At 41.7% G+C, this 12,567-nt stretch overlaps 1 protein-coding gene and 1 pseudogene across 1 annotated transcript; one reads left to right on the forward strand and one right to left on the reverse strand.

Moving 5' to 3' along the window:
- Positions 1 to 1,221: 1,221 nt before the first annotated feature.
- Positions 1,222 to 1,827, reverse strand: LOC125340835 (chromobox protein homolog 3-like). The gene has a single exon (XM_048332705.1). It carries the CDS (start codon positions 1,766 to 1,768, stop codon positions 1,223 to 1,225), a length of 546 nt encoding a protein of 181 aa, XP_048188662.1. The 5' UTR covers positions 1,769 to 1,827; the 3' UTR covers position 1,222.
- Positions 1,828 to 4,628: 2,801 nt separating this feature from the next.
- LOC125340431 lies at positions 4,629 to 8,257 on the forward strand (annotated as a pseudogene).
- The last annotated feature ends 4,310 nt before the right edge of the window (positions 8,258 to 12,567 follow it).

Below are 12,567 nucleotides of genomic sequence, written 5' to 3' on the forward strand. Positions count from 1 at the left end.
TCCTTCCAAGGTAGTTTTGTTAGATGATTATATAAATGTTTTCAGGCTCCTTAATTTCTTTTTAACAAACAGATATCTAGTAATTCCCTATTCTTTTTTTTAAGGAATATAAAACTATTTATTGACCACTGTTCACCATTATTTACAATAAAGTAAACAATATACAGTTGGGTAACATTCTGATTACTACGAAGTTGTTTCTCTGGCTTTTGTGGAACCAGTAACCCAATACTGAAAACAACTGAGCCTACATGTAAGGAATGAGTTGGGGTAAAGAAAAAGCATGCAGGTCAATAATTATAAAATTCTGTTCATTCATTTAGGCCAGCAGGTCCTAAATAGTCCCATGTCTAACCAGCTGATTTTACATTTCCATGAGCTGAGTGTGAGACAGCCCATGACCCGATATTCTGTGAAGGAATGCTCACTACAGAAAATTTTAGTGAAAGGAAATCAAGATTTGTCTTTTCTCATCTGGGTGAGGGAAGCTGTTATTAGCTTAAATATTTTCCTTTCAATAAGTTTTGCAAAGCTGTTGCATTTGCGTATCTATGGCAGAGGCAGGAGGACCTAAAGTTCAAGGCTAGCTAGCCTGGCTACCTAGGAAGTTCAAGGTGAACCTGAGCTGCCTAGAGACCCTGTCTCAAAAATCAACAAAAAACTAAAACAAGGGCCAGGGATGTAACTAAGTGATACATCATTTACCTACATATGCAAGGCTGTGGGTCTGATGCCCAACACCTCTAAACAAGCAAAATCTCCAAAACAAAAAACTACCTATGTAACACAAACACAAAAAAGAAAATTCAGGATGGTCCTTCAACATAGCAGTTAAAGACAAGCTGTTCTGATTAAGTAATGACCCCCAAAAATTGCCTAATATTAAAAAAAAGCCACAATGTGTTTCTGAATGCAGAGGAAATATACCATGGTATTAAATATTCTTTTCTGATAAAGCAACTACAGAAAGCCTTTATTATATTTGTTCAAAGTAACCAGTGCTATTGAGGAAAAAAGAAAAACCTCAACTCCCCCAATACAACTTTCAAAACCAACATGTCATACTTGATTTTCATTAGAATGTAGTTATTGTTTCACATCATTTATTCAAAAACCAAGACTCGGATTTCATAGATAGATAGACAGACAGATAGATAGATAGATAGATAGATAGATAGATAGATAGATAGATAGATAGATAGATAGATAGTAATACAAACAATTATTGAGCTTCATCTTCTGGACAAGAATGCCAAGTTAGTCTCTCTTCATAGAAAGCAATCACGATCTGAGGACACTTCATATTTGCCTCTTTTGCCAGCACCAAGTCAGCTTCATCTTTCCATTTCATAAGAAACATCAAGTCTCCACTGCTGTCTGTGGCACCAATTATTCGTTCAGGATCCAGACCCCTAGCAAACCCCCTTGGTTTGTCAGCAGCATCTCTTTTCTTCTTTGATTTGCTATCATCAGATTCACTGTCCAATAAAGATTTTCTTTTTGTACCATCCTTTTCTTTACCAGCTTTTTGAGAATTAAGAAATGCTTCAATTAATTCTGGACAATCTAAATTTTCTTCAGGTTCCCAAGTATTATCAGCATCTCTAAATCCCTTCCACTTCAGGAAATATTCTACCTTCCCATTCACTACACATCGGTCCAGTACTTTTTCTACAACAAATTCTTCAGGCTCTGCTTCTTCAACTTTTTTACTCTTTCCATTCTGTTTCTTTCCCATTTTTTGCAATGTAGTCTTGTTAGAGGCCATTTTTAATTGTAGACTTGAAGAGCTATTCTTCACCACCTCAGATGCTCCGGTCACGATCCTGCAGCTGCAGCATCTAATTCCCTATTCTTAAGTGACCTTAGTAAGATGAAATAGATGTGAACAACTTGTGCGACTTAAACAATATTCGCAAAGTATATGACATATAATGACAATTGTCGAGCTGAGGATAGGACTCAAGTGGTAGAGCACTTGCATAGAAACCACGAGGCCTCAGTATCACCCCCCTCACCAAAAAAAGACATAGTTAAATAATGACCATCTCGAAGAAATGGTTTTAATATATGTTATCTATTTGCTCTTCCTATTCACTGTTGCAGGAACGGTAAATAAGAATTAGGTAATACCTTTTGTTTAAATAATAATCTTTAAAACACTGCCTTCCTGAGACAGAAAAGAATTATTTGAAATATCATCTTTCAATTTCATCTAAGACATTTCCGAAGTGCAAATAAAAGAACCAAGACAACTGAACAATATAAAGACAATATAGTATTAAATGTCCAGCTATTAGTGAATCATATGATTCAATTCGGCAGAGAAGGCTCCACTAAGTCTGTAATAAAAAAAAGCAATGAGGTTTTATAACAAAACCGAACAGCCCTCTGTGAAATGCAGATAGAAATCTTTTCAGTACAAAGAAGAGTTTGTAAATGAATGCTAAAAATGCATACAATTGTGAATCTCAGGATTGAAATACTCCAAATAGGTAATGAAGCTTTAAATAAACCAATCAAAACACACAGTGTATGTTTCCATACACATGTACTGTGTATTAGATACATGGAATAGGCACTGGCAAAAAATGCTTCTTATTACCTTTACATTCTTTATAATTTCAGTCTTAAACAAAATCAGAGAGAAGAAAAGGAAAAAGTCAATGGAACCGCACATATGTCCAGATGTGCACTGCATGCAGTAACACTTTCAGGCAGAATGGACCTTCAAGAGCAGAGTTCAGCCTCCTGTTTTACACCTGAGGAAGCAACATCCTCTACCACAATGAGCTGGCCCAGGGATATAGTAGGCTTGTACCAAGAATCCTCATATTCTTACCCCGGACTAAAAACCAGCTTTCTTTCCCTATACTTACTGAAATTCCTCAGATTAATTCTACTTGTAAGTATTCCTAGCAATAAGTAATAAACAGATATTTCAAATTATTATAAATAACTTAATGAAAATATAATTCACTTGCTAAAAATGAGATAAACTAAGCCAAGGTTAAATTTCATCAGGAATAACAACAAAAGCTTTAGATGTTACAAAATACCAGGAGGTTTGTCCTCTTTGTCTTATTCCTAGTAACAAATAGAACCCAATCCAATACTCTCCTATCCATCCCATCCCAATCCCATCCCAATTCCATCCTCTCTGTCCAATCCAACTCATTTATTATATCCATCCTGTCCCATCTACCCTATTGTATCCTATCCTATTTTACGGCTGCTTTACGTCAGGCCCTGTGCTTGATGTTAAGTGTGATTATTTTTTAATGAGTAAAATATAATCCCTAACCTAAAAGAGGCCAACGTCTAGTCTATATTTTTAGTAAATATAAACCTACTCCAAAATTAAAAATAAACAAAAAAAGGTTCTTTAATTATTTCCTTTGACTGTCAAAAGTGAGAGGAGGGAGGATAACACTGGAAGAAATCTCTCAACTGTTCTAGATGTAAAGCTATAGACCCAGTTACCATAAAGCTCTACAAAGCAAATCAAATTCTGGTTAAATCAAATTTGAAATTCATCCTTTAGTAGAACCAGCTCCTGCAAAATACGTTTTTTCTTTCCTAGCAGGACATCACAACACACTCCATTTTCTTACTTCTTTCTGTATCAGTAGAGCCTGCCATGCTAGTGCAAGTGAGTTTTGGGTTACAAAGTCCTTTGGATTTAAAGGTCAATTAGTTTGGTTCCATTTTAATTAGAAGCCATCATAGTAGTGCTGTGTGAGTAATTTATAGAGGCATAAATATTGACATCAATTTTTGTCAGATATTCTGATATCATAAACATCATGTAAATCTAGGCAGCAGCAATCAATTTGCACATAATAGACTAATTTTATTAGAACTATATGACTGTACTATTTGGTTTTCAGAGTCCCTCTCCTCTTGCTACATTAAATCATCATTTTAAATCATGTCGTGGTGTTCTTCACAGCAAGCAATCAAAAACAGAAAATTTAAGTCTATTGGATCTTTGCCTAATTTAATGATTTTTCTCCAGAGTTGTGCTCTCTTGGATCCTTTCATGAAGTTCTGGCTTTGTGCCTAGAAACGCCTCCATGTTGCTTCAAAACTGGTGGAAGCACAAGCCAAATAAATAACCAAGGAAATTCATCACTGCTTCTAGAATGTGAAGAACTTTCGTTAGAACTGTTTCTGTTTGGTGAAGCTGCTAGGTAAGGAAGCTGTATGATTGCTGCACACACCAACCAGGAGTCACTAAAAGCCTTGAGGTTTCTTCACACCCTGTTAGATTTTTTTTAATTGTTCTCTTATGTATTTGCAGGGGGCCTTGAAAATTACCTGTAAACCTGTTTTGAATATTTTATCCAAAGTGAATTTACTTTTTCATTACCTACTTTGTTGATAGTAAATTTCTCTCTGCTCAAATATAAGCCCCACTCACTAAGACAGTGACCATGTCTATTAAACTTCTGCTTGCACCTCAAATGCCTATAGTAGCACCAACAGGAAGGAGGTGCTTGTCAGCTTAATGAAATAATTAAGAAGAACATATTTTGGGTCAACTATATGAGCACTGTGTAACAAAAAACAGGACTCTAACTTGCCAAGTAATCAATATTTTGAAGTAGTATTCTTTAAAGGAGTCCATGGCCCCTCAGTTCTGTGAACATATTTCCAGAGGTCCATATATTCTCAAGATGAATAAACACTTGGTAAGTCCATTTTCATCACTTTATAGAAAGGGAAACTGAGTCCAAACGAAGAGACATGGCTTTCTCCAGGCCACTCAGTGCTAGCTCCGATGGGGAGTGAAGCTGGGTGGGACTTGGGGATGCTTTGGAATCCAAGGCCATATCTGATGTCCTACAAACCCAAATGAGGTGACAGCTTGAGAATAGGAAGAACAGCCACTAACAACAAAATTCCTCCTTTTATTACTGAAACGACTGACTGAGGCTTTGGATTTCATTGTTTGAACTTTCAGAATGAAAGACTTATTTGTACAAATGAGAAATTAACTGAATAAAAACAAAAGCTCAGAAAATAAGTTGAAATCTAATTTTAGATCCAGACAAAAGATCAAGGCCGCTCGGAGGCGACGGGGCCTGCGTCTCTGGGAGCGGGGACCCCAGCTGTCTGGGTGGCCGCGAGGGGAGCCCAGGCCGCGCCTCAGAGGCCGCCCGGGAGCTGATCCAGCCGTCGGTGAGCCAGCTGTCCCCGGGGCCGTGCGCACCAACATCCTGTGCACCGTGCGCGGCTGCGGCAAGATCCTGCCCAGCAGCCCCGCGGCTCAACATGCACCTGGTCAAGAGCCACGCCTGCAGGAAGGCATGGCAAATCCAACAATAAGAATTGAAGGATGATTTGTAAGGAAATGGAAGGACTTGGAAAAAATTATACTAAGTGAAGTGAGCCAGACCCAAAGAAACATGGACTCTATGGTCTCCCTTATTGGGAATAATTAGCACAGGTTTAGGCAAGTCATAGCAGAGCATCACAAGGCCCAATAGCTATACCCTTATGATCACATAAGATGATGCTAAGTGAAATGAACTCCATGTTATGGAAACGATTGTTATATCACAGTTGTAACTACTTTCAACGTCCCATGTGTATCTGTAGCTTCTATTATTGATGATGTTCTTGTATCACCTTCCTGTGGTTGTACCTACACTATCTCTGTAATCTTATCTGAGTATATTGGAAACCGTGTATACTGGGATTAGAAGTAGGAAATTGAAAGGGAATACCAAAATTGAGAGACACAGGGTAAAAAAGGACAAACAACTACAAAAGCAATACTTGCAAAACTGTTTGGTGTAAGTGAACTGAACAACTCGGGGGGAAAAGGAAAGGGGGAGTAGAGGGGGGGAAAGGGACAAGGTAACAAACAGTACAAGAAATGTATCCAATGCCTAACGTATGAAACTGTAACTTCTTTGTACATCAGTTTGATAATAAAAATAAAAAATAAAAATTAAAAAAAAACTCTAGTACTGAGGCTTAGAGAAAAAAAAAAAAAAAAAGAATTGAAGGATGTCCGAGAGGTCCCGACCGGCCGTTTCCCCAATTTTCTCTTGTTAAACAGCACTTTATGAAGCTGCATGCCGAGAAGAAGCTTGAGTGCAGCACTGAGGGGGACTTAAAAGACAAGCAGAGGACTGCGGCGAGGCCTTCCAGTGCACGCGCGGCTGTCCCTACGCCGGCAGGACAGCGCTGCAGTCTCACATCTGCCGAACCGGCCATGAGATCCCTGCAGGGCACAGGATGCACCTAGTAAAAAAAAAAAAAAGGAAAATGGAAAACTACCTGCAAAGCCAGAAATCATCCAACAAGACCACTGAATCATTAAACAACCAACCAACTCCTCAACCAGATTCCCAAGAACTCAGAACTTCAGAAATAAAACTGGTCACCTCTTTTGAGGACTCTTGTGGTTCTAATGCCAAGAAGCAGATATCTCAGAACTTCCAAGAAATCAGAAGTTGCTTTTACCGAAGCCCAGAGTGGCTCTAGTTAAACTTCCGGTCATGCAATTTTCCCCCATGCCGGTCTTTGTGCCTGCAGCTGAGTCTTCGGGCCAGCCTGTGGTGTTGGGTGTGGATCAGCGCTCCACGATGGGGGCTGTGCACCTGCTGCCCTTGGCCTGGACTCAGACGCTTGCTCTCTGAAGGAGACCCTACCTCTTTCTCAAATTGTCAGTCCTGGTGAGCCAATTAGTACAGATGTTCAAGTGAACTTGGGTAAAAGTCCATCAAGTCCTTTACAAGAACTAGAGAACACATGTCACAAGAACAGCATTTCTTCAACCAATGTACAGATGGACCTGTCCTATGCCTCACCAAGCCTGACACCTTCTGCTCGGTGGCTTGGCCCCGACTCCTCCGTGTCGTCTTGTTCTCACACCGATCTGTCCTTTGATTCCCAAGTGTCCCTTTCCCATTAGTGTTCACACCCAGACGCTCCTGTTTGGCTCTAAGGTAACTTCATCCATAGCTGCTCAGACTGAAGCTTTCATAGACGCCTGTTTCCAGCCAGGCGGGATCTCCAGAGAAACCCAAACCAGTGGCGTGCAAAATCCCGCACCTGCCCAGGTACCCCTGGACCACGCTGGCCTGTATGGAGGCATCTTTGGGAGTGTGCACTCATCCTACAGTGTTTCTACAGACAATGAAATCAGCAGCAGTTTAGTAGCAGAGACAGTGACTCAGAGTTTGCTACCTCCGAATGATTCCAAGACTTTTAAATCAGGACATGGAGAGAGCTGAAGCTGTGCTGGACTTCAGCACGCAGAGCGCGACGCTCCCCGCACAGAGCACGACGGATAACCAGACCCAGACCATCGATTTACTGAGTGACTTGGAGAACATCTGGTCCAGTAACCTGCCTGCTCAGACGCTGGATAACCGCAGTCTTTTGTCTGACTCAAACCCTGGACCTGACGCCCAGCTTCCCTCTGGCCCAACCCAGAACCCTGGGATCGATTTTGATATCGAAGCGTTTTTTTCAGCCTCAAATATCCAAATACAAACTGAAGAGAGTGGACTGAGCACCATGAACCCTGAGCCAGTCTTGGAGTCACTGGACATAGAGACCCAGACCGACTTCCTGCTCGCAGACCCCTCTGCTCAGCCCTATGGCTGCAGGGCGAGCTCGAACTTCCTAGGCCTGGAGATGTTTGACACACAGACACAGACTAACTTGAACTTCTTCTTAGACACTGGTCCTCCCCGGCCCCTGGGAAACCTTCTGAAACACTCCAGCTTCTCCATGAGCACTGACTCCTCCGACATAGAGACACAGACCGAAGGAGCCTCGGTAGCCAGACCCATCCCTGCTCCAGAGAGCAAGGTTCAGCTGAACAGTGCAGAGACACAGACCATGAGTTCTGGTTTTGAAGCCCTGGGGAGCTTGTTCTTTACCAGCAATGAGATTCGGACAGCAATGAACAACTTTCTCGTGGCCGATTTGGCCTGGAACACGATGGAGTCTCAGTTCAGCTCCGTAGAAACCCAGACATGTGCGGAGCTGAGCACAGTCTCCACCTTCTGAGCGCCCTGCATGGCGCTGGCGCCGCCATGCAGACTGAGACACCGACGACAATGCTGACTATGGAATGTAGTGACTGCAGGTCCTCCCTCCCTCCGCCTTTTGAACTTGTCAACACAAAATCTGTGTATTAATATGAGTGTATTATAAAGCGTAAGATGTTGATTTAAAGATGAGTTTTTGCATTGCCTACATTTGCTCTTTCACAGCTTGTCTTTCCGTCTTTTTTTTTTTTTTAAGTGTATTTCAGACCTGGATTTTAAAACCCATACAGCCAGCCATTTAGCTGAAGCAAGGGTTGCGAGGTACTGGGGTGTAAACTCCTCGAGCCTTCCTAATGCGCCATGAACTGCCGCGATGCCCTCACCAGGGCTTCTGCATTCGGAGACCACCACTGCCACAGCCTCGTCTGACACCAAGGAAAACCGCGATTGTCTTGAGCTTTTGCACATTTTCGTATGGTCACTGTCCCTTCTCCCGTGAGCTGCTCCTGCTGCCAGGGCCAGTGCACTCTCTGTCCTCGCGGGAGGTCCGCTGCTGCGGGAACTGCCTCGTACAAGAGCAGCAGCGCACCTAGCCACCCTCCCGCAAGATTAAGGCAGCCAAATCACAAGGACCGACGGGGAAGTCATGGCTCTTGGTTTATCCTGGGGGTACCCTGGGGGAAGCTCTGCTTTTGAAACGTTTTCCTCTGGGTGACCAGACGTGCGGTTTTCTGCATGCCAGACAGCAGCCAGGCTGGCAGCAGACCCTGGCTAGGTGTCTTGTGATGTAGTTAATGTGCTAGAGTGGCTACCAGAACTCAGGAAAATCGTGTTACTGCTGAGGTGCTCGGGGAGAGGTGGGGGAAGGGGAACCGGCCTCCACCTCCTCCTGGCACGCCTGCCTCCCAGCTACCTACAAGTGCTCCAAAGCCAGTGCTTTGGGGTTTGTAAGGGAGCTTTCATTATATGAACTTGGTTAGCTTCACCTGCAGTCCTTCTCCCCCTTTGCATAGCCTTAGTCTCCCCCATGGTCAGACCCCATCCTGAGGCTATCCAGAAGCTACCAGCCATCAGCCAGCCAGCCCAGTAACATGCAAACCAGACGGATGGCATCCTGGAGATGACAGGGCAGGAGACCCAGTCTGTGTTTCACAATATGTCCTCCTTGCTCTCCCGAGGGTCAAATGAGGCCCTGGGAGGCTTCCCACGGTCTCACTGTCCCTCTCCGTGTTGGAAAGGACACCCATGGCCCCAGCCCAGTCTCAATGCATGGCATCCCTAAGCTTGACAGGGCCAGAGTGCAGCCCATGCTTTCGTGGGGCCCTTTCCTCCCATCCACTGCTCACCTTTCCCTTGAACAAGGAAGCGCTTTGGTCCAGTAACTTGCTGTGATGCTGACAATTATGCAACAGATCCATCTCCAGTGCGGTACTCTGTGAAGATGTTGAAAACCTAGTGTTTTGGTATTCAAGGACTTTTTTCTATTTAGAGGCAAAATCATGGTGGAGTGAGGGGTTTTCTGTACTAAGCAGACTAAATTCATGGTTGTTGCCCAACTTGCAGGCCAGTAAAAATGAATGCAGTTGTGAGTTCTCTAAGTCTACCCCAAATTCTCTGTTCTTCCTGTGGCTAAGTCCCCAAAATAAAATGTAAGAAGAAATTGATTTGTTAAAGCAAATGGATGCCGTTGCTATTAGGCTACCCATCCACCTAGTGCACAGAGCTTGATAATGGGTTAATAAGATGGCCTTGTCCCGCCAGACAGACTCTTCCCAGGAGAAATCCTTGGCTTTGGTCACAGTTGCCTAGGAATGTGGATTTCAGAGCAAACATAAAGCCTTAACTTAAATTTTCATGTATTAGAATCATCACAGCCTTAATATTTAAACCTCTATTTAAGTTGTCCTAATAAAGGAGATGCATGTTTATTTATGGCTTTTTGTAAATATAAATGCAGTGATCTGCAGCTTTAATTTTTGTTTCTGTGACAATGTTTGTTATCCTAGCCAATAGTGATGTACAGAAAAAATGGAGCATGTAATTGTTCATTATGTACAAGAAGTGCCCCCACCAAACTTTCATTACCCAAATTTTCTGTCCTAAGACTATTTGTAAAACCTGAAATTCAGTGGTTAAAGAGCCTAGAATTCTAAAAAAAAAAAAAAAAAAAAAAAAAACAAACAAACAAACTCAAAGCCCTATCTACAAAACAAACTTAAAAGCAGAAGACTTGGAGGTACAGCTCAAGTGGTAGTAAGGTGTAAGACTCTGAGATTAATACTCAATTACTGCATACTATCAAATATACCTGCAAGTCTAACTCTAACTCGAAAATAATCTAAGTCACCTTTAAATGGAAAACATTCACAACTGCTGAATTCATTCATGAGGGATAACTTCTGTTTCTCTTACATACAGGTCATCTGACCTTGCTATACAACTGCAATGCAAAATTATTCTTCCCTCTTTGTTTCTTTCCCTTTCCTTTAAATACACCCATGCTGTAGCCACAACTCTTCCTTAATATGTCAAATGATGCATATACCCTTCTTTATGAATGTTACTCCTGGTGCTTACAATTCCCTTGTGTGTATCCAGAGACTGCCTACGTCCAATCATGCTTCAAGAGTCTTCTCAATTATTACCATATGCATGAATCATTTTGCCATGCAGATATATTTCTTTGTGTATGATGACATCCATTATTTGCAGAGCCCTAGAGTACTATGCCTCTTTTTCATTGTGATTATTGGTTCCCCTGACTGTGACTCCATTGAATGCTGGAAGTCTTTTTCATCTCTACAGCCTGTAGAGCTCATCCATTTGTAGGATGATTTAAAAGCCAAGCATTTGTTACATTAGATAAGACTTTATGCTTGCACTACAGATTTAACGTTTAAAAAATAAAGGGAGGTTGGCTGAGCCAAGACCCCTGGATATTAAGTGAAATTCAAGGATACTGGTGTGAAACCAAATCATTTTTATATGAGGATTATCACTAATAGCCTTAAGCAAAGTAGGAAATTTTATTTTAAAACAAGTGATAGATCTTGATAACAGCAAGGCAAGCCAAAGGACACAGTCCCTTTGCTAGCTCCTTTAACGCAGGGACTCCATTGTTTGGTTCTTTCTTATCACATGTAGCACCTTGTAAAGTGCAGGACACCAGACAAACCCTCAATAAATGCTTGTGGAGGAAAATGAACTCTTTTTTTATAAGCATGTTTTAAACTTAATGCTCAATCTTCCACATCTCACCATGGCAGAAGCTAGCTAATACAAAAATCAGTTAGCAACTTTAATCTCAACATTAACTACAAGGACCTATGGAGAACTTTTGCATTCTCTTAGTATCTTAAACTTTGTATATTTAATATATGTCTTTCATAAAGATCTGGGCTAAATTTTTTTTTGCCAGTCCTGAGCCTTGGACTCAGGGTCTGAGCTGAGCACTGTCCCTGGCTTCTTTTTGCTCAAGGCTAGCACTCTACCACTTGAGCCACAGCGCCAATTCTGGCCATTTTCTATATATGTGGTGCTGGAGAATCGAACCCTGGGCTTCATGTATACAAGGCAAGCACTCTACCACTAGGCCATATTCCCAGCCCCCTGGGCTAATTTTACTCATTTTTTTTCCCTACAGTTTCAGATCCTAGGTAGTTATTTGAATGGTCCCTCCAAAGTCTAGGATGCTAACAAGAGCACTTAGCATATAGCTAGGCTATACCAGGCCCATAGTAGGATCTCTAGAAGTAGTTGCTGAAATGAAATAAATTATCTAAACAAGGTATGGATTTTAGCTACAATACTCATGCATAAATGTATGTACTTAGATAGCATTCTGGAAAAAAAACAGAAAATTGATGTATTTGAAATATAAAGTACTTAAGCTAAGCACAAACAAGAAAGATACCATTTTCAAGGTTTTGAAGTAGAAGAATGGAAGGAATGTAGTTGGAGAACGTAGTCAGTTCTGGGTTCAAGTTCTAACTCTATACTTACCTGGCTCAGTGCCCTCAAATAAAGGTTGATGTAGTCATTTTCTTTTCTGGCAACACTGGGCTATTATCATCATTTTAAAGCAGAATGTGGTTAAAATTAAATAAAGTACTACATCAATAGCACATACCATAATACCTGGCTCACACTAGTTAATCCTCAGTAGTTTATGTGGTCTGTCAGTGGTGGCCTGGGCCTTTCCTCAATGCCTGCACTGGTTGTTGCTGTACATGACCTGTATCTAGAGAGGTCTGGGTGACTGGCATTTCTAACATGCTCCCAGATGATGCCTGCAACCACACTGACAGAAACGGTGCTTCTGGCTATAATTATAACTGCAGCAGAAAAAAGTCATTGACAAGTTCTTGAGTGTTGATATCTCTGACAGATTCCTTGGAATGGATATGCAGGAATGAAGTACTCTCATGGGCCAGTCCTACACAGAGAAAGATGGAAATGATGTTGGGTCTTCCCCATGATTCTCAATGGAGAAACCCAGAGCAACCACTAGATGGGCTGAGAGGCAATGCTGAGGGTGCCGAGCAAAAGAGAA

Source organism: Perognathus longimembris, chromosome 23, assembly GCF_023159225.1.
Source record: "Perognathus longimembris pacificus isolate PPM17 chromosome 23, ASM2315922v1, whole genome shotgun sequence".
Taxonomy (NCBI): Eukaryota; Metazoa; Chordata; class Mammalia; order Rodentia; family Heteromyidae; genus Perognathus; species Perognathus longimembris.